Below are 23,633 nucleotides of genomic sequence, written 5' to 3'. Positions count from 1 at the left end.
TATATCTCTCAACTTCCCGAGCCCAGTACAAACACGTCCCACCAACAAACACGTCCCACCATATATCTCTCAACTTCCCGAGCCCAGTACAAACACGTCCCACCATATATCTCTCAACTTCCCGAGCCCAGTACAAACACGCCCCACCATATATCTCTCAACTTCCCGAGCCCAGTACAAACACGTCCCACCATATATCTCTCAACTTCCCGAGCCCAGTACAAACACGTCCCACCATATATCTCTCAACTTCCCGAGCCCAGTACAAACACGTCCCACCATATATCTCTCAACTTCCGGAGCCCAGTACAAACACGTCCCACCATATATCTCTCAACTCCCCGAGCCCAGTACAAACACGTCCCACCATATATCTCTCAACTTCCCGAGCCCAGTACAAACACGTCCCACCATATATCTCTCAACTTCCCGAGCCCAGTACAAACACGTCCCACCATATATCTCTCAACTCCCCGAGCCCAGTACAAACACGTCCCACCATATATCTCTCAACTCCCCGAGCCCAGTACAAACACGTCCCACCATATATCTCTCAACTTCCGGAGCCCAGTACAAACACGTCCCACCATATATCTCTCAACTTCCCGAGCCCAGTACAAACACGTCCCACCATATATCTCTCAACTTCCGGAGCCCAGTACAAACACGTCCCACCATATATCTCTCAACTTCCTGAGCCCAGTACAAACACATCCCACCATATATCTCTCAACTTCCTGAGCCCAGTACAAACACATTTTTCGACTCAGAGACAACCATATATCTCAACTTTAGAAAAACACCACCTGGAGAGCCCCCGATAAGGTCACAGCCGTGTGGTTTTACTAAAAGCGTGGGAACCAATAAAAAATACTGCTAAATATATAACTTAAAATGTTAACCAATTATAATGCTGTAACCAAAAGAGTTCCCTTGTTCTTCTGTAACTTTACATATCTTATTTACATCGGGCTATAAAAAGCGAGCGCATGCATCGTTCGGGGCCCTCTTGTGAGCTGTGAAGCGGAGGGACCAAGTTCGAACTTGCAGTAAAGATCCTTGCCGCTTGGCTTTGACTCTGGACTCTGGTGGACTTCTTTGGGGAATAAACGGTCTGGGCATAACACCAGCTACTTGGGGGGCTGAAGCGGGAGGATTGCTTGAGCCTAGGAAGTCAAGGCTACAGTGAGCCTGACTGTCTCACTGCACTCCAGCCTAGGTGACAGAGTGAGACTCTGTCTCAAAGAAAAAAAGGATACTGTAATAGCTTTTTCTAATATTTAGTCCAAATTTCATTATTGATGCAAAACAAATTATAATGTATTATTATTTATATATTTCAGGTTTTTTTTTTTTTTTTTTGCTTAAAACTTTCACATCTATATTCATTGGTGAAAATGGCCTGTCATTTCCTTCTCTTATGAGGTTATCAAGATTAGTCTAGCTTCATAAAGTAAGTTGGTAATTATTTCTTTTTCAATTTTCTTGAAGAGTTTTAGATTGAAATTATTTTCCTCTTAAATGTCTTGTAGAAACATGAAGCAAACTGGGCCTTGAATTTGATTTATAGCAGGTTTTTGATCATTTATTTTATTGTTATAAAACTATAGTTTTAAAATAATGATTCCATAATTACTTTTGTTGAGTAACGTACTTCTAAGCATTTGTCAATATCTTGTAATATTTCAGATAAATTGGCATGTAATTGTTCTTTATGTCCTTAACTATTAAATAAATAAATAAATCTATTTATTAAAGTTATTTATTATCTGCCTAACCTGATGCCTCTTTTTCATTTCTGATATTCAGAGAATCACAGTTGGCTTTGTTGAGCTTTGTGATTTTTTTTCAGAAATTTTAATATCTATACTGTTTTTATTTTTTATTTTTTGCTTCTTTTTTCTTTGAATCTATTTTGCTCTACAAATTTCTTGAAACGGTTTGTTAGCATATTCTTTTCAAGCTTTCCTCTCTTCTAATACATTTCATTCTCTAAATCCCTGTCTATACACTGTTTTAATTACATCTTACAGGTTTGGAACTGTGGCCTTTTTGTAATCATTTTTATTTGAAATATTTTCTAATTATTGTTACGACTTTTTGACCTTTGATTATTAAGACATTTATTCCTCAATTTATGCACATGATGATATTTAAATATCTTTTTTGTTGTTTGGTAGAGACAGGTTCTGACTTTATTGCCTAGGCTGGTCTCGAGCTTCTGACTTCAAATGATTCTTCTTACCTCAGCCTCCCAAAGTGGTGGGATTACTGGTGTGAGCCACTGTGCCAGCCTAAAATATCTTTTTTTAATTTTTGAATTATAGAGACATTCTTTGTGTCAGAAAATACACAACATTCTATATGATTTTAATCCTTTGAAATGTATTCAGACTTCTTATAATGTTGAATATTATTTTTTTTGTGCTGACCTTTACCCTGCACCTTGCTGAATTCATTTATTAATTCTAGTAGTTTCCTTGTGGATTCTTTGGATTTTCGATATATAAGATCACATCATCTGCAAACACAGATAATTTTACTTCTACCATTTCAATTTTGATGACTTTTATTTCTTTTCTTGCCTAGTTTGCCTGGCTAGAACTTCTAGTCCTATTGCAATCCTTATTTTGTTTTGCTGTTGGATATCTTCACATCTTCAGAAATCATCTAAGGTTAATAATATTTTAAGTTTATATGTTTCCAAAAATATCCATTTTCTCACAAATTCTTTCTGAATGTTAATGCTGTTTATTCATAGTCTTCTAGCATTCAAGCTTATAATTCTGTAACAATTTAACTTTTATAACCTGTTTCATCTGTATTATTTGAGAGTATGGAATTGTGCTATCAAGGCAAGAAAATAAAATACCTAAAATCAATAAGGAGTAATAAACTTAGATGTAAATAACATAGGCAAATTTATAGGATATCTTAAGTACAGAAGTATTCGAAGAAGGCTGTGGAACACCACAGAATTAATAAAATCTGTTAAATATAGATGAGTCAGTGTGATGGTTGATTTTATGTGTCAGTCTGCCTGGGCCACGGGGTGCCCAGCTATTTGGTTAAACATTATTTCTGGGTGTGTTTGTAAGGGTGTTTCCAGAGGAGACAAGCATTTGAATAGGTAAGCTAAGTAAAGCAAAGCGTCCTTCCCAACGTGGCTGGGCATCATCCAATCTGTTGATGGTCTGAATAGAAAAAAAAGACAGAGGAACGGAGAATTCACTCTTTTTCACTTGACTACTTGAACTCAGATATTATTGGTCTTCTTCTGCCCTCAGGCTGGGACTCGCACTCTTAATGTTCCTGATTGTCATGCTTTTAGACTCCGACTGGAACTATACCATGAGCTTTCCTGGGTCTCTAGCTTGTGGATCTTGGGAATTAGCCTCCATGATGATCTGAGCCAACACACACATGTGTGCACACACACATATATACGTGTGTGTATAAATATATTGACCTAACATCTGTATAACATTGCCCACCTATTGGTGATACCTAATGTAGTCACATTACAGCCCTCGTATGTTTTTTACTCCTCTGCATGAATTCCATGGCAGTACACCACATGAACTGGTGAGCTACAGCTCTGGCCGGGGAACTTGCCTCTGTGACACTCTAATATAGCAAATGCATGTCCCTGACCTTGAGCACCTTCTGCCTGGAGCCCACTTTTCCAACCCTCAATTCAGGTTCTTATAATCTCATAATCACAGTCAGTGCAGAAAGATGATGCAGCAGAGATAAGGACAGTGCATGAACAGTACATATTTGAGGATTTCAGTAACATGGTTCTTCAATTCTGCCTCTACCCTATCCTAAATGCATCGTCTCTCTTCAAAACCCTTCCCCACTTATTTTCTCGTGCTTTCTTGCTGTATATAGACTTAAATGTGTGTGGTTGGATCATCTTTCATCTATGACACCTCTGGGAGGGATGGACCAATATTAATAGGTCCTGCACTGATGACTTCTACAAAGGACACTTGTGTGTAGAAAACCTTTTTGCTTTGCTTTTAGGCTTGGTGCAGTGGCTCATACCTGTAATCCCAGCACTTTGAGGGGCCAAGTTGGGCGGATCACCTAAGGTCAGGAGTTCAAGACCAGCCTGACCAACATGGTGAAACCCCATCTCTACTAAAAATAAAAAATTGGCTGGGCATGGTGGTGCATGCCTGTAATCCCAGCACTTTGGGAGGACAAGGTGGGTGAATCACTTGAGGTCAGTGAGACCAACCTGGCCAACATGGTGAAACCCCATCTCTACTAAAAATATTTTTTAAAATTAGCTGGGCATGGTGGTGTGCACCTATAATCCCAGCTACTAGGGAGGCTGAGGCAGGAGAATCACTTGGAGGTTGCAGTGAGCCAAGATCATGCCATTGCACTCCAGCCTAAGCAACAAGAGTGAAATGCAAACAAACAAACAAAAAAGCTTTTGCTTTGTTTGACGTTTTTAAACTGCTCTGTAGGATTTCTCAACTCTTGGTTTTCTAAAATTGAAACGTAAATCTAACAAAAAGACACTCAAGTTGAAAGAATTGAGGAACAGAGAGCATATACATGTATGAATCATTCATTAAAACAAGGAATTGCAGCAACTCAGTTAAATTGTCAAATTTACTTAAAATAGGTGACACCTTTCTCTCTAGAGAAAAATGAAAAATGTCTCACGAATTAAAATGAAAATCATGTTCTTACATTCAAGCATTGAAATAGTTCATATTGTGTTAGTCAATTCCCTTAGGGGCTTAAGAGGGGAAAATGCACTGGGAAATAAACAGAAATGAAGGATAGTAGAGCAGGATAGCATGGGACCGTGTCTATTTACTATATTACCCAAGGAAGAACAGCATTTGAGACACGTTTATGGACTTCAACTTTCAATTTTTCTCATAAGAAAATTCAATCTTTAATCCACTGATGAGGAGATGGAGTCACTCGACAGCCTTACCTGGATTTTTGCTGGTCTGGAAATCTTCCTGGCCCCAGGCCCTTTACATCTTATAAACTCTGAGGCAAAGGTTCCTCCCTCTGACTGGTTAAGAAAGGGCAGAGATTTGCAGAACACCTTATTTGTCCAGGGCTCTAAACTGTTTGACAGACTTATCAGGACTAGAGTATGCTGCGATGATGTCCCCTGGTTACTTTTGTCAACTGATCCATAATCCAGAGATTAGGAGTGAAGGGTTTCAAGAGAATCCCTAAAAGCAGAAGATTTTTACCTTCTTTTCAAATCCTGCCATTTGCCTTTACAGATATTTGGACAAGGAAAATTCACTTTTGGTTTGAAGCAATCATAAATAACGCAGAAACCAACTGGAATTTTATTTCCTCTCAATTCTAGCCTCTTTATATGACCAGATGGATGAACCTAAATCCCCAAACTAATTTGAAATTGCTAACACAGAGAAAAGGAAAGTGATACAGAGGGTAAAAAATACAGAAAAGTAGAGATTAAAATAGGCTATTTTCTGAACCATTTATAAAGAAAATTCTAGGCCAGGCATGGTGGCTCACACCTGTAATCCCAGCACTTTGGGAGGCCAAGGTAGGCGGATCACGAGGTCAGGAGATGGAGACCATCCTGGCTAACGTGGTGAAACCCTGTCTCTACTAAAAATACAAAAAATTAGACTGGCGTGGTGGTGGGCACCTATAGTCCCAGCTACTAGGGAAGCTGAGGCAGGAGAATGGTGTGAACCCAGGAGGCCGAGCTTGCAGTGAACCAAGATCGTACCACTGCACTCCAGCCTGGGTGACAGAGCAAGACTGTCAAAAAAAAAAAAAAAAAAAAAAAAAAAAAAGAAAGAAAGAAAGAAAGAAAGAAAGAAAGAAAGAAAGAAAGAAAGAAAGAAAGAAAGAAAACTCTGATTTCATGTTATTTTACATATATCATGAGAAGCCAGTGAAATGGGGAACAACTAGAGAATTAGATTATGATACAGTAGTTCCCTTTATCCATAGGGGATACATTCCAAGACCCCCAGGGGATTACTGAAATTGTGGTTAGTACCAAACCCTGTATAAACACTGTACTTTTTCTTATACATATCTATGGTAAAGTTTAATTAGCCACAGTAAAAGAATAACAAACATATAATATGCTACAACAAGTTCTGTGAATGTGTCTCTCTTTGGAGTATGTAACAAGTATGAAATGGAATTATGAATTTCCATGAAGATATTAAGAATATGTTAGTATTTTGAGACCACAGTTGACAGCGAGTAACTGAAACCATGGGAAGCAAAACTGAATAAGGAAAGACTACTGTGTATTAGATACTCTATTGCTACCCAAAACAGATGATGGGTAAACCTATTCACAATATGCAATTGCCTCACGCTTTATAATGCTCTGTGAATCAGGACTTAAGCTTTAAAAAATATAAATAACTATTAAGAATTATAAAACTTTATTTAAGAATACCTTTATTACAAGTTTAAAATCTGGGAAAGGAAGGCTTTTCTCCCTACCCCAACAATTCATAAATATGGATAACAGACCAAGTTTTTCGTTTAAAAATATCACATTTGAAATGATAAAAGACAATATCCAGTGACTAGTTCAACTTCTAAAAGGCAATGAAATCCTCAAGTGGCCAGAGTACCACGTGAAATAGGGTGGCCTCATCATCCAGAATGTATAGCTTTGTTCTTACACTTAGGAAGGGATACAATTAGGTAGCTCAACAAGGGAACACTGTTCCTGTAAGGAAGGAAAAGAAACAGTTACATTGTTGTACTGATGGGAAACTACTATCTAACTAAAGAACCACTGAGACTCAACCAAATGGGAACCTGGGAAAAAGGCATCAATTTTAAACCCCAGGAACCATTATAACATTCTAATGATTCAAGTATCACAAATACAATATATACACATGTATACACACATACATACTATGTGTATATATAGCTATTAGTTAACAAATGCTTAGTAAATGATTATAAATTTTACATGAGGACACCATATCAAGTTTAGAATTATGAGGGTCGGCTGATATGTGGAATAAGGGCCTGTCCCTCTAGCATAATAAAGTCTAAAGATTATAGCCTATTTGAATAATCTTATGGCTCATTTGAGTTTTCTCTTGCTGACATTTAGTTCTTTTAGAACAAAAAGCTGGAATTAGAGTTAACATAGATATCAATTACTATCTTTATGGGAATCCATGATCCCATTGCACACTTATATTACATGCACCAAAGATGGTTTATCTCTAGCTCAAGAAAGTTAATATAAAAGAACTATTGAGGTTACAGTTGCAAAACTGTTTTACATAAGGAAATAATGAGAACTGCCAAGATAAAATATATCCCTAATAGACATAAAAAATGCAGTATTCCAATGATCCTGAACTAAAATCATAGGGGCAATAGTATACTAAACTCTGGCCTTTTTTATATAAACATACTGTAAGCATTTATGGTACTAATTCAAAATACTTACACATAGGACACTCTTGGCACTCTTGGACGGATTCCCAAGTCTTCAAGTTTGCGTGATAGTGAGCAGTGCTGTCCCACTGACCTTCTGCATTCACGACGGTTGTCATTCTGTCCCCTTCTCATCACTAAGATTATTGGAAACCTTCTGAAAAAGAGAAAAAAGTAGATTTAAGCTTTGTATATATTATGCTTTTGGAGGTGGAGAAAAAGTTGAAATGTGGAGAAAACTAAATTAAACAGATCTCTTCCAGCTGTGAGAGAATGCTAAATCAGCTAGCTTAGACAAGTATGAAAATTTGTTTCATAGAATATGAGAAAAAATTCACAGATGGTTGAATACAACTTTTCATTATTCCAGAATGTACTATTGGGACCTGAAGCTAATTTCATAGGATGTCAAATACCAAGAACTCTTAATAAGTGGCTGAAGCAGTTCTTATCTCTAATCATCTCAACGGACATCTACAGAGAGTGATTAGAGGCATGCAGTTTCGAGTTCTTGGCCTATGACAGAGGGATAAGTGGAGTCACTAAAATTCTCCCTCCCTTAATGAAGCCAAATAAAGGTGTTTCTATCAGCTTCTCCAACACTGAGTTTCCTACAGCAAGAGGCTAACATTTTACTCCCAAGTATCTGCCTATGCAGTAGAATGACATATGAGAGACATGGAGGTGTAGAAAAGGGGACAGAAAGGGCATATTCTCCCACCATGAATTATAGTATGACTAAGTAATTTCCCCCACAGGTACCAATGTTTTAGCTGTATTTCCAGGATTTCTCTCAAGAATACCTGTGAACTGGGGAGGGGACCTCAAGAAGTCAAGATACTGGAATAAAAACCAAACAAGACAGAAAATGAGCAGGTTGTATGGAGGCCTACGGTGGCAGTTGTATGGACTGAGAAGGAAGCCTTGTTTAGATTAGTCTATCAGGAAATATGCAGCTGTGATGGCCACCCTCTTTCTAAGGACTCCAAAAAACTCACATATCCGTAATTTGAGACACACTTCTGGGTGAAGGTATGATTATCTAGCCAGCATTGCTGGAAATGAACCACAATTGCATCATATAACCATGAGATAATTGTGACTCATCCTCTTTCATCCTGTCATACCCAGCAAAACATGAAGAGAAAAGCAGCAGAGGGAAATGTACTACTCAGATTATACTAAACCCTCATCTCCAAATCCTTTGTATGCTCTGTAAAACTCTAGGAGTCTTAAAGGAAACCTAAATTTGATATAACATTGGAGATAGGGACCTGACTTGATTTACACTTATGAGAAGGACCAAAGATGCTGTTAATGAAGAAAAGCAGATATTTCACAGTACAGTTGAAGTCAGTGGTTGTAAGATAAATATAGCCATTAAATTCTGTGTCTCCAGAGGCCAGACTGTTCAAAATACGTTGGAATGAACACTCTAGGGGCAGAGAGAACACACGTGCAATTGGGCCTTGTGAACAGCTCACCCAGGGAACTGACCACAAGCAGAATTGCCTCAACCTTCATCAACAGGCTCTACTGCTTTATTCTCTCATTGAAGAAAAGTTTCTCCAATAAGGAGAGAATTGTGGTCATTAGCAAGTCTTGCTTTTTATTGATATTGCAGAAACTGACAAATCAGAGACTAACTCAATTCTAGTTTTAAAACTGAGAAAATACTGATTTTGAATCTCTTGGTTCCTCCCCATATCTGCAGAAAGGTGGTATGGTTGGTACAAAAACGTAAAAGCTCCTGTAATAGCCATGAATGAGGCAGTATGGGTAGGTGCAGACAAGGAACACCGCAAAAAAGGAAAGATTACTAACAAAAACTTTCTGATATAATCTCTTTAGTGACTGTAGAATTTAATTCTCATATAGCAACTGAGCCCCATCTACTCGTTCAGAAACTACATTGAGAGAATCCATTTTTTTAGACCTACTCACATGACCGAACAGAACACCACAGATCAAATTTGATCCAATGTCCAACCTTAGCATAATGTTCAGCAGTTTAACTGATCAAAACACCTAGAAGCCAAAGATAATGTTAGATAGGCTTGATCTCAGTAGTGCGCTGCACTTACCTTTGCACATAGCATGATACTGGGATGTGTAAATTGAAGTCAAAATTCGGTGGCTCATATACAATTAAACTTTCAATGAGCATACCTACTCCGTGTTCCTAAAGGTATAAAGGATATAAGTTATCTTAATTATATTTCTTTCAAATGCTTTCAAATTCCATTTAAAAAATATAGACTAAAAACAAAATAATAATTTTTACTTTTATTTTTACTTTATGACATAAAATAGGTGTGAGTGCAAGGTTTACGATAGAAAAGCAGAGCTAAGTGATAAAAATCCCTGGTTTTAGCAGACATTAATAGCTCCTGCCATAGTAGCAGGGACATTGTATTCGGCAGTTGAGTCTGCACAGACAACTTTTGATCACCACATTTGTTTAAGAGTCAGGGTCTGGGGCACGCATGTTGGCTCGCGCCTGTAATCCCAACGCTCTAGGAGGCGGAGGTGGGCAGATCACTCAGTCAAGAGATCGAGACCATCCTGGCCAGCAAGGTGAAACCCCCCATCTCTACTAAAAATACAAAAATTAGCTGGGCATGGTGGTACACGCCTGTAGTCCTAGCTACTCGGGAGGCTGAGGCAGAAGAATCGCTTGAACACGGGAGGTGGGGGTTGCAGTGAGCCGAGATTGTGCCACTGCACTCCAGCCTGGCGACAGAGCAAGACTCCATCTCAAAAAAAAAAAAAAAAAAGAGTCAGGGTCTGATTTAGGCAGAACTAAATTATTCAGTGTGAATTTTGGCTAGATATTTGACAACTTTAGAAAAGCAGTTAAGTCAGCCTCATGCTAAATTGAGTACTTGCCAAATGCTAGACTTTTTTTATACTAGAGATACAGCAGCAAACAAACGATAAAGTCATGCACTTAGATCCAAAAATAGGATCAGTTCACCTAATCTTTACTAGAAACAGATGTGACTCCAAAAAGGAAAAACTAGGCTATAATTACAAAACACAGCAACAATTTAACATAAAGGAAAAAAAAAAAAAACCAGCTTTCTGGTGACGGGAAAGATTTATCTCATTAATACAGGAACTATATAAACTGATACACTCCATTTTCATCAAAATTTTAAGTCAACAACAAGAGTTGGGTATTTGTGGCACTGTTTCAAAACAAAATGTTTCTCTCAAACTGGATTTAACACAGAATATTTTAAAAAACAAAAAACCACTATCACAGGCAAAAGAGATATGTTGCCAAAAAAAAAAAATGATTTTTAAAGTAGGAATGCATAGTTTTTGGGATCCCAAATCCTATTTGTCTTTCCGACAGATAGAAGCAATATCCAAAAATGTTGAAGAGAATAGTCAATATTACATGAACTATTAACTGACAATTAAAATTTGAATACTGCAGTTTTAGTCATTGGTTTGTGGACCCAAAACAGTCAAAAGATATATTACTGGTTGAAATAATAACTGCTCTTACGCTCACTCTGATGCCACAAAAAGTTAGAAGATACAGGAACCCAAAGAAATCCACCTCGACCATGTTTACAGGACAGCCAATTCCTAGAGAGAGTTCGTTTTGCAAAGGTTGCAGGTCATTTAACAGTGGCGTTCGTCTAAGTTTGACCTGGAGCCAGGTTTCAGAACAGGTTATAGACACTGTTGAAAGAAAATTTGAAAAGGGAAAACATCAGATAGTATGTCTGCCCCCACACAAAGCACTCAGGAAATGTTCAACCTTTTCAGCTGAATTCCCAACTGTAGAGTGAAAATGTTTTGTTTCTAGTTGTATATTTTTCCACTGGGAGTTCTTGGGTCGATTAATCTCTATGTGTCTCAGTTTTTTTTTTATCAAAATGGGGAAAAATCGTAGAAGCACTTCTTGAGAATTTCTAAGCTAAATAAGTCAAATATCCCAACATGCTCACTTTGCTTTTAGGGATTGTTCAAATTTGACTAACAGGTCTCATGAATACATTTTTGAAATATATCTAGGTGTAAGTGATATCTATCTGAAACGGAGAAACAGGAAAAAGTTTTGATATTTGGTTGCACACAATGGAAAAATAGATCATGTGCTTCCACTTAAAATTTTATTTTGATCAAAATATCTGAGCCAATAAATATTCATTGGTATGTGAAACTCAGGATTCAGAAACAAAATAATGTTGCAGTTACTCTGATAATTTTTTTATGATTGCCAACTACGTTAAATTTTGGTTTGGGGTCTTACTTCATTTTCAGTACATTTCTATGGAGTCAATTTTATCATTATCCCATATTTACACATGGATAAATTTAAGGTCACATGGCTGTTAAATGGCAGATCAGGATTAAAACCTATGCAAAATCTATTCAGAGCCTCAACTCTGAAAAGGAATCATAAACAATTGAATACAGCTGACTACTCTCTGTATGTAGATACGAAGTTTTTGAATACAGCTGACTACTCTCAAGCATGTAGATATGAAGTTTGCTTCATACCCCATGCCAGAAATGTAGACCTAGTAACCTCCTCTCCTAGGCACTGGGCAGTCTCTCCTGATTTTGCCAGTCACTATAAGTATTTCACATTCAGCAAAGTAACAAGCTAGTCTCCAGCAGAGAAAGAACCTGGAAATATTTTGCATGTAAGAAAAATAAAAATATCACCTTGAGATCGACTTAGAGGAAAAATTCAAGAGGAAGTACAGGGGTAAAGATAAAACTATGTCTGGCTGTAACTTTGCAATCGTTAGTTATTAGCAATTGATCACCAGGTTATAAAAAACAAACTCCCAAAGTCAACAATATGTTTTAAAAAAAAAAAAAAGGAAAAAAGGCCCTGCTGTTAGAAATTGCCACCTCCAAAAATTCCCGCTTTTTCTTACAATCTTGGTGACCATGAATCAACTCGAAAAGCATGAGGAGCTCTCCCAACACACAAGAGATCTTCATTGCTTCAGATTCCAGCCCAGGGTATCACAGGAAACAGAAAACCTAGGGACGTGGGCTGCCACAGGTGTTTATAAATCGCTTGCCTCCTCAGCTGTGGGTGATGGTTTATCATTCTGGAAAGCACTGAGAACCCCTTAGCATAGTTTTGGCTTTTCGTCCTCACAGCTGAAGTTAGGTTGGTGCAAAAGTAATTGAGGCTTTTGCCATTGAAAGATAAATCAGAAACTCAGGAAAGAACATGTGGAAAGTGGTTCTAGGCTCCATCCCCTACCACCATGTCTTTTTTCTCAAGCATGTAGATGTGTCGGAAATTGTGTCTGACATAATATTTGATATGTGTCTATTGAATTGTTAAAGTAGGGCTTTGCAAGATGATTTGAGAAATTCAGGTGGTGATACAGAAGAATTACTTATGAATTGATTAACAATATTGCAATATTGCATATTATATTCACTCTGGATTCTTGTGAAAAAAGAAAAAAAAAAGCTATTGCTCTACCTCCCAACCAATGATTCAGATCCAGTAAACCTGGGCCAAGCTGCGCTCACTAATCGGTGCTTGTAATCAGCTTCAGGAGTTTTTGATTCAGGTAAACAAACCCACACACCTGTGGTCTAAGCTTTGGCAAAACAATGCTTTCTGGTTTAATTTTGCTTTCCCTACAAGCATTTTATTATGAATGTGCACATATCTAGAAATATTCTCTAAGGGCATTTTTGGACAATTAAATCTAGTAATAAAAATTGTAAGATATGGGATAATAGATAATAACAGCATCACTTGGTTCTACATTTTGGCAGAAATCAACCTCCAAAAAACTTCCTCTCGAAAAGTAAAAGTAAAAGCCTAATAAATTATTTTTAGAAATTGTGTAGCGTATCACATAGATTGCCTCAGCTTCTAAGTACAAAGTAATTGTTTCTAGCTATACGAATCTCCAGGATTATGAACTGATGTAACAAAGAGCAAGCAAAAAGTAACATCTGTGAACATCAGAAACCTCAAAATCCTTTCTACTAAACGTTTTTATTATATTGCATGTTCTTTAAAATTAGTAGGATTTTATGTTAAGGTATCTATCACTATCAAATCATATTTGGGAAGGAGAGCCTTACAGTAGATTGAATTTATGAAGAATTTTCAGTGGTTTTTATTTGAAAATACTTATCTGTTTTCTTATTTAAGATGTGAATAAATATATTGTTATTTTAAATAGCTAGCTACATAGAAGTACATAAAATAATACTGGAATTTCTAATTCCAATAGCTTACATGATTTCCTCCTCTGTTAAAATAACCACTAATTTTTATAAGTGTTAAATTCACATAAAATTAACAATTTTGAAGTATATAATTCAGTGGACTTGGTACATACACATGTGTGAAACCATCATTCCTATAGTTCCTAAATATTTTCATCATTCCCCCAAAAGAAAACTTATACTTCTTAAGCAACTCCACACTCCTCCTTTCTCCCAGCCCCTGGCAAGCACTAAGCTACTTTCTGTCTCTTCGGATTTACCTATTCTGGACACTTTGTGAAAATTGAATTACACTCTTAACTTTAAAAATCATGCTATTTATTTGTTTACAAATAAAAGAAGCTTTATTTCTTATAAAGGGTTACAGACTGCAAGATGGCCATCCTAACAGGCTGGGATGCACAGCCTCCAACAGAGTCTGAAAGGCAGGCACATTGCAGGGAGGGAGGAGTGAGATGGGAATTTATGCTGAATGGGTTGGCCAAGCATACGTATTCAATAGGTTATAGGAGGAGCTATGAATATTCTCTAGGGTGGTTCTAACACATAAGTGCTGAATAAGCATGCATGTTATATATGACCCATGTTAACTTTGGGGTGGAGACTTAACATTTAAATGTATCACAATTAGGCCTTATACATCTAAAGGTCTTTCCAAGACACAAAGTTATACAAGTGTGCAACCTCTGTAAACTGGCCAGAACCAGTTCTGGCTCAGTCGTCTCTTAACAGGAGAGAGTTGCTGAAATGAGTCCCTCGTCCAATCAAAGCTGTAGTTATGGCTTGTAGCACAGGAAGGTCAGCCTCTGGCAGTGAACGAGCTGTCATTGTTAACATTGCTTATCTCAAGGCCAGTGCTGTTTAGCTGCTGAAAAAGAAAAAGAAAAACCTTGTGGCAGTTAGAACAAAGTTTATTCTTTGAGTGTAGGGGTGCATGACTTAACCATTACTTGGCATGGCCTTGGGTCGTGTTTATAATTTTGTATGCTATTGCCACAAAGAGTTCGTTGTGTCAGCCTTATGATCTTTCTTTGAGACAGAGTCTCACTCTGTTGTTGCCCAGGCTGGGGTGCAGTGGCACAATCTCGGCTCACTGCAACCTCCACCTCCCTGATTCAAGTAATTCCCCTGCTTCAGCCTCCTGAGTAGCTGGGATTATAGATGCATGCCACCACGCCCGGCTAATTTTTTTTTGTATTTTTAGTAGAGATGGGGTTTTACCATGTTGGCCAGACTGGTCTCAAACTCCTGACCTCAGGCAATCTGCCTGCCTCAGCCTCCCCACATGCTGAGATTGAAGACATGAGCCACCACGCCCAGCCTGATCTCTTGTTTTAATATTAATGCTAGTCAGGTGTTGTGTCTAAACCACAGAAGGGAAGTGGTGTAACAAGGCATGTCCAACACCCCACCCCATGATGGCTGGAAACACAGTTCTTAAGGTTTCTCTGGGGTCCTCTTGGCCAAGATGGGGGTTCATTAAATCAGTTGAAGGCCTAGAACTTTATTTTTAGTTCACGTGGTACCATGAATCCATACTTCATTTCTTTTTATGGCTGTATAGTATTTCGTTTTATGGGTATAGCACATTGTCTTTTCTTTTTTTTTTGGGGGGGGGGGGGACGAAGTCTCGCTCTGTCACCCAGGCTGGAGGGCAGTGGTATGATCTCGGCTCACTGCAAGCTCCAAGCTCCACCTCCCGGGTTCACACCATTCTCCTGCCTCAGCCTCCCAAGTAGCTGGGACTACAGGCACCTGTCACCATACCCGGCTAATTTTTTGTATTTTTTTTAGTAGAGATGGGTTTCACCATGTTAGCCAGGATGGTCTCGATCTCCTGACCTTGTGATCCACCTGCCTCGGCCTCCCAAAGGGCTGGGATTACAGGCGTGAGCCACCACGCCCGGCTCTAGCACATTTTCTTGAGTCATTCAACCACTGATGAATTTCAGGGTTATTTCCGTCTTTGCAAATAGTGCTACTCTGAAAGCTGTTGTTCAACATTTGTTTGAATTCCTATTTTCAATTATTTGGGGTATTTGACTCAGCTTTAATTGCCTCCTATTCACCCCCTTGCTGAGGGAGAGATTCCTATCCTAGGGCTATGGTGATAGCCAAACACCCACCTGACACTGAGCAGATGCGCTCGAAAGCAATTCACTGGTGTGTACATTCACAGCCTTGCAAAGGAGAACACCACATAGCACATAGGTCCACATGAGGACTGCACTTAGGAGCAGAGGGAACAACCATGGGCTCTGGAACATAAGCTTTGTAATATCAAGAGGGTGAGGTGACCCCTAGATCCCACAGAAGCATATGATTAGTTTGTTTGAATAATTCTGCAGACTGCCAGGGAACTGAAACCCACTGTTCAGAGATAAGCAGGAACTGTATCTGGTCTCCTTGATAAGCAGAACTGTGTAGCAGGGACCTTATCTGCAGGAGCAGAGGAGAGAGAGAAATGTGCAGTTAGGCCATTATAGCCCTTCCAGTTTCACCAGATGCAGAGACAGCATGTGATACCAGGCCTTACTATTTATTAGTCCTGACATGACAACCTAGGAGTGAAACTGCCAAACTCCCCACAGCGGCTGTATTATTTTACATTTCTTCTTTGTTTTATTTTGTGTATTTTTTTTTTATTTTTTTGAGACGGAGTCTCACGCTATCGTCCAGGCTGGAGTGCAGTGTCGTGATCTCGACTCACTGCAACCTCCGCCTCCTGAGTTCAAGTGATTCTCCTGCCTCAGCCTCCCAAATAGCTGGGACTACAGGCAAGGGGCACCATGCCTGGGTAATTTTTGTATTTTTTGTAGAGATGGGGTTTCACCATGTTGGCCAGGCTGGTCTCGAACTTCTGATCTCAGGTGATCCGCCCACCTCAACCTCCCAAAGTGCTGGGATTACAGGTGTGAGCCACTGCACCCGGCCTTTTGTGTATTTTTAAGTTCAGGGCTACAAGTGCAGATTTGTTACATAGGTAAACTTGTGTCATAGAGGTTTGTTGTTCTCATTATTACATCACCCAAGCATTGAGCCTAGTACCCATTGGTTATTTTTCCTGACCTCTTCCTCTTCCTGCCCTCCACCCTCCAAAAGGCCCCAGTGTGTGTTGTTTCCCTGTACACGTTCAGGTGTTTTCATCATTTAGCTCCCACTTATAAGTGAGAACAGGTGGTATTTGGTTTTTGTTTCTGCATTAGTTTGCTGAGGATAATGGCCTCCAGCTCCGTCCACGTCCATGCAAAGGACATGATGTTGTTCTTTTTTATGACTGCATGGTATTTCATGGTGTATGTGTACCACATTTTCTTTTTTTTTTTCTTTTTTTTTAATTATACTTTAAGTTCTAGGGTACATGTGCATAATGTGCAGGTTTGTTACATATGTATACTTGTGCCATGTTGGTGTGCTGCACCCATCAACTCGTCAGCACCCATCAATTAGTCATTTATATCAAGTATAACTCCCAATGCAATCCCTCCCCCCTCCCCCCTCCCCATAATAGGCCCCGATGTGTGATGTTCCCCTTCCCGAGTCCAAGTGATGTCATTGTTCAGTTCCCACCTATGAGTGAGAACATGCGGTGTTTGGTTTTCTGTTCTTGTGATAGTTTGCTAAGAATGATGGTTTCCAGCTGCATCCATGTCCCTACAAAGGACACAAACTCATCCTTTTTTATGGCTGCATAATATTCCATGGTGTATATGTGCCACATTTTCTAGGTAGTACCATTCAGGACATAGGCATGGGCAAGGACTTCATGTCTAAAACACCAAAAGCAACGGCAGCAAAAGCCAAAATTGACAAATGGGATCTCATTAAACTAAAGAGCTTCTGCACAGCAAAAGAAACTACCATCAGAGTGAACAGGCAACCTACAGAATGGGAGAAAATTTTTGCAGTCTACTCATCTGACAAAGGGCTAATATCCAGAATCTACAAAGAACTCAAACAAATTTACAAGAAAAAAACAAACAACCCCATCAAAAAGTGGGCAAAGGATATGAACAGACATTTCTCAAAAGAAGATATTCATACAGCCAACAGACACATGAAAAAATGCTCATCATCACTCGCCATCAGAGAAATGCAAATCAAAACCACAATGAGATACCATCTCACACCAGTTAGAATGGCAATCATTAAGAAGTCAGGAAACAACAGGTGCTGGAGAGGATGTGGAGAAATAGGAACACTTTTACACTGTTGGTGGGATTGTAAACTAGTTCAACCATTATGGAAAACAGTATGGCGATTCCTCAAGGATCTAGAACTAGATGTACCATATGACCCAGCCATCCCACTACTGGGTATATACCCAAAGGATTATAAATCATGCTGCTATAAAGACACATGCACACGTATGTTTATTGCGTCACTATTCACAATAGCAAAGACTTGGAATCAACCCAAATGTCCATCTGTACCACATTTTCTTTATCCAATCTATCAGTGATGGACATTTAGGTTGAATCCATGTCTTTGCTATTGTGAATAGTGCTGCAACGAACGTATACATGCATGTCTTTATAATAGATTCATTTATATTCCTTTGGGTATATACCTAGTAATGGGATTGCTGGATCAAATGGTATCACTGTCTTCAGGTCTTTGAGGAATCTCCACACCGTCTTCCACAATGGCTGAACTAATTTACACTCCCACAGTGTTCAAGCATTTCTTTCTCTCTCTCACCAGTATTTGTTATTTTTTGACTCTTTAATAGTAGCCCTTCTGACTAGTGTTAGATGGTAGCTCATTGTGGTTTTAATTTGCATTTCTCTAATGATCAGTGATGCTGAACTTTTTTTCATATGATTGTTGGCCTCATGTATGTCTTATTTGTTTGTTTGTTTGTTTTTGAGATGAAGTCTCACTCTGTCACCCAGGCTGGAGTGTAATGGCACAATCTCAGCTCACTGCAACTTCAGCCTCCCAGGTTCAAGCGATTCTCCTGCCTCAGCCTCCTGAGTAGCTGAGACTACAGGGACGTGCCACCACGCCTGGCTAATTTTTGTATTTTCAGTAGAGATGGGGTTTTGTCATGTTGGCCAGGCTGGTCTCGAACTCCTGACCTCAGGTGATTCACCTGCTTTGGCCTCCCAGAGTGCTGGGCGCATGCCCTTTCCCCACTTTTTATGGGGTTTTTTTTTTCTTGTAAATTTGTTTAAGTTTCTTACAGATCTAGATATTAGACCTTTGTCAGATGCAGTTTGCAAAAATTTTCTCCCGTTCTGTCGGCCGTTTACTCTGTTGATAGTTTCTTTTGCTCTGCAGAAGCTCGTTAGTTTAATTAGATTCTGTTTGTAAATTTTTGCTTTTGCTGCAATTGCTTTTGGCATCTTTGTCATGAAATCTTCGCCTGTGCCTATGTCCTGAATGATATCGCCTAGGTTGTCTTTCAAAGTTTTTATAGTTTTGGGTTTGATGTTTCAGTTGAAGGTGCTATATTTACTCACGCCTTTCGCTCCTCTCCGTGAGAGTCATGCACCGTAGCTGCTCCTAATCAGCCATCTTGGCTATGGGTGAAGTAAAACAATCACCATTTTACATTTCTACCAGTAATGTATAAGAGTTCCAATTTCTTTACATGCTGCACCAACATTATTTCTTGTCATTCTTATCATTATTGCATTTGGGTGGTTGTGAAGTGATCTCTCATTGTGGGTTTTTATTTGCGTTACCCTGATGACTAATGATGTTGAACACCTTTTCATGCACTTGTTGGTCATTTTAAAATCTTCTTTGAAGATATACTCATTATTTCCCATTTTTTAAAACTGAGTTGTTTGTCTTTTTGTTATTGAGTTGTAAAATTTATTTATATATTATGGATCCTAGACCCTTTACAGATATATGATTTCTAAGTATTTTCTCCCATTCTGTAGGCTGTCTTCACTTTTTTTTTTTTTTTTTTTTTTTTTTTGAGACGGAGTCTCGCTCTGTGGCCCAGGCTGGAGTGCAGTGGCCGGACCTCAGCTCACTGCAAGCTCTGCCTCCCGGGTTCACGCCGTTCTCCTGCCTCAGCCTCCCGAGTAGCTGGGACTACAGGTGCCCGCCACCCCACCCAGCTAGTTTTTTGTATTTTTTAGTAGAGACGGGGTTTCACCGTGTTAGCCAGGATGGTCTTGATCTCCTGACCTCGTGATCCACTCGTCTCGGCCTCCCAAAGTGCTGGGATTACAGGCGTGAGCCACCGCGCCCGGCCTGTCTTCACTTATTTTTAAAATTGTTCTTTGGTATGCAAAAACTTTAATTTTGATTAAGTCAAATTTACAAGGGATAAAATATATATTGAAACATCTATTTAGGCCCCAGTGTTATCATATTGGTGGCTAAGTTATTGCTATTCTTTAACACAAGGCTTCTTTCCACTTTTAGGTGAGAAGGTTGCTAAGCCCTATTACCATTCAGGCACCACAATAAGATTATAGATTCTCAGCACAGGATTTAAATCTGAAAACCTCTACATATAAGTTGCTGCAAAAACACCTTCCCAGTTACATGAGAAATGTTATTACTTGATCAAAACAGAAATTGGTATTCAAGAGCTTGATATAATCAGGCCTATTGAACAACTTAATGAAAGTACCAAATAACTCTTAAGTTTCATCTTGTGGTCCTGAAAGCATATAAAATGACTATCCTCAGAACTAGTAAAATTCATTCTTTACCTTTTTCATTCTTCTTGCCGATCTAGTTGTAAACTCTAATGTGCCCATCTAGTCTTTGTCATAAAAAATAAGATGGAGAAAATATGAAATATACGAATTAACAGAACTCCAAGTTGATCCTGATAACAGTATATTAGAAGAATTATTAATACATGAATAATGATCTATTTGTCTAAGGATAGTAGGCATCTCCTAATATTTGCAGAGATAAATATTGTTCTACTAAACAATACAGAATGTGGAATGAAAAGCATCCAGCTCTAGTCAGAGCTTAGTGCTTAAGAAAGTGCCCCTTCAGCTCGTTTTCAGAATTTTATTTGGAAAATAAGTGGTTGAAGATCCAATGAACATGTATGATGACACATTTTAAAACAGAAACCAGTATCATCATGAAACAGACATTCCAGGATGACATTTAATATACTCTCCGAACACAAGTACCCTGGATGGATAAATGAAATTGCAGGGTGTGATGAAGATCCATCTCACTCAACAGCACAAGAAATATGCATGAGTCCTCCCCTTGGTAATGTTCTTGAGATAAATATTAGCAGAGATCTAAAAATAACCTTCCCTTTTAAAACCTGAGGGTACAAAATAAATTTTAAGTAGATTTATCAATTACATTACACTTAAACTTTTACAGAAATCAAAGAAGCATTCAAAGTTTTTAAAAGGAACAAATTTAGGTAAAAGTGAACAGAAAGGCATATTTGTTTTTAAAATTAGATGATGTTATATGAAAAAGATACTTGCACATGCATGTTATAGCTGCACAATTCGCAATTACAAAATCATGGAACAAACCCAAATGCCCATCAATCAACGAGTGGATAAAGAAACTGTAGTGTGTGTGTGTGTATATATATATATGATGGAATATATATATGATGGAATATATATATGATGGAATATATGTATAGATGGAATATATATTATATATGATGGAATAAATATATTATGGAATATATATTTTTTATATAGAGAGAGATGGAATACTACTCAGCCATAAGAAGGAATTAATTAATACTATTCACAGTGACCTGGATGAGATTGGAAACTATTAGTCTAAGTGAACTAACTTAGGAATGGCAAATCAAACATTGTATGTTCTCACTTATATGTGGGAGCTGAGCTATGAGGATGCAAAGGCATAAGAAAGATACAATGGACTTTGGGGAGTCAAGGGGAAGAGTGGGAAAGGGCAAGGGATAAAAGACTACAAACATAGTGCAGTGTATACTGCTCAGGTGATGGGTGTACCAAAATCTCACAAACCACCACTGAGGAACTTACTCATGTAACCAAGTACTTCCTGTACCCCAATAACCAATGGAAAAAAAAAAGAGTCAGAGAAAGAGAAATGGGGTTATAGAACAAGAGGAACATAAACAAATGAAACTACTTACAGAAAAACAAAAGGCTAAAGCCCACAGTAAGAATCATCTTTTCTTCAAATCAGGGCAGAGGATATACAACAAAATAGGGCTCCTGAGATCTCGAGACTATCTTAAGGCTCTGATGAAAGAAGATGGGAGGGAAACAAAGGGAGACTGGCAGCCCTGCCAGTCACGTGATTGATTTAGCCATGACTCCCTGAGGCAAATGTCCTGAGCCAAGGAAACTGCTATTGCTATCATGATTTTGGTCCACAACCCACCTTGAACTAATACATTTGATGATGAAAATGAATTACTTAAAAAAAAGAAGAAGAAGAAGAAGAAAGAAGGAAGGGAGAGAGGAGAGGAAGGGAGGGAGGAAAGAAAACTGCAAGCCTAATGATGTTATTCTTGGATATCCAAGTGCTACAAAAGCAGTTTACTCTCCATTTCTGTATCCACTGGTCACAGGTCAGTGTACTAGTCCATTAATCACATGTCATTCTTTGAGTGGCACTGTCTCAGAGCACCTAGCACAGCTCCACGTACTTTGTTCTCTTCAATAAACGGAATAAATGAAAATAAATAAATAAAAATAGATGATCTGGTCAGGCACGGTGGCCCATGCCTGTAATCCCAGCACTTTTGGAGGCCAAAACAGGAGAATCAGTTGAGCCCAGAAGTCAAGAACAACCTGGGCAACGTGGCATAAATCTACCTCTACAAAAAATACAAAGATGAGTCAGTTGTGGTAGTATGAGCATGTAATCCCAGCTACTCAGAGACTGAGAGGTGGGAGGATTGCTTGAGCCCACCAAGCAATGTTGAGATGTTGAGGCTGCAGTGAGCCATGAGCATGCCTCTGCACTCCAGCCTGGGCAACAGAGCAAGACCTGTCTCAAAGAAAAAAAAAAAAAATAGATGATCTATTAAACTTGGCACACTGTGTAGGAAAGTGGGAACCCCTAGGAAGTTTTAATTTAATCTAAATCTATTGCTTCTATGATACAACATAATATACAACATAATTATTCAAATACCATTATTTAAAAAGCAATTAAATCATTTATTGTATAATTGGGCTTATTCTTTGTTTAAATTTTGTATTTTGCTTGACTATCTTACTATTTCTATCTTCCTAAAAGTCATGGTTTCCTGTGAAATGAAACAATACCAGATTCATAGCATTGTAGTATTAGACAAAAAAAGATCATAAAGATACGAAAAATTCACAAAGATATTGGCCCTTAAGAATTCAATATAAATAATATCCACAATTAGACTGAAAGGATTTAAAAAGATAGTTAATGGTTGATGAAATGCTTTGATAAGCACATTCACTGAAATATTTTATTTTCTATATAATATTGGGTCCTAGATTTCCTTTGGCCAGTTGATGAATTTTATCTCATTCTAATGTAAACCATAATGTGTATTTTTTGTGCTTTCTTCCCAGAAGGTATGCAATTCTAAAGTGTTAGAAAAAAATAGGTAAATAATAATAAAAAGTTCTCATGATACCACTACTAGATATAGGCTCAGTTTCATGTTTGTATAGTACCTCTAAATGTTCTCTTTTTCTAACAAAATGATTCTTGATTTCTGAGATAAATTCTCACGATTGTTTTACGTGTCAAAAAAAAAGAAGAAAACCAGAGGAGGGCCTGATTAAAGAAAAAAAAGGCCTACACCTAAACTGGGCTTCAAAATTTGATAAGTATAGATGTATATTCAGATAATTCTATATGAGGGTCATACATGAATCCTCAAAACTACAGCTTTCTCCCTCCAACCCTCGAGAAGCCTAGCATAAACTCAGGGAAAGAGTAAACTCAATGAAAGATGCTAGTTTTTTTTGTAGAAGAATATATAGATAGATGATCTGATT

General features: G+C 38.3%; 1 protein-coding gene across 1 annotated transcript in view; it reads right to left on the bottom strand.

The window, feature by feature from the left end:
- Positions 1-6,584: 6,584 nt before the first annotated feature.
- Positions 6,585-23,633, bottom strand: part of LOC115893454 (oocyte-secreted protein 4A-like) — a 64,936-nt gene continuing 47,887 nt past the window's right edge. The window contains exons 4-7 of the mRNA XM_030917155.1: positions 10,967-11,145; positions 9,534-9,631; positions 7,463-7,606; positions 6,585-6,718 (exon numbers count right to left, since the gene is read on the bottom strand). Coding sequence (XP_030773015.1) covers positions 6,643-6,718; positions 7,463-7,606; positions 9,534-9,631; positions 10,967-11,029 — 381 coding nt within the window. The 5' untranslated portion in view covers positions 11,030-11,145 and the 3' untranslated portion in view covers positions 6,585-6,642. The remainder of the gene's footprint in view (positions 6,719-7,462; positions 7,607-9,533; positions 9,632-10,966; positions 11,146-23,633) is intronic.

This window comes from Rhinopithecus roxellana, chromosome 15, assembly GCF_007565055.1.
Source record: "Rhinopithecus roxellana isolate Shanxi Qingling chromosome 15, ASM756505v1, whole genome shotgun sequence".
Lineage (NCBI taxonomy): Eukaryota > Metazoa > Chordata > Mammalia > Primates > Cercopithecidae > Rhinopithecus > Rhinopithecus roxellana.
The sequence above is the reverse complement of the archived record's forward strand: the minus strand, read 5'-3'. Positions and strand labels throughout refer to the sequence as shown.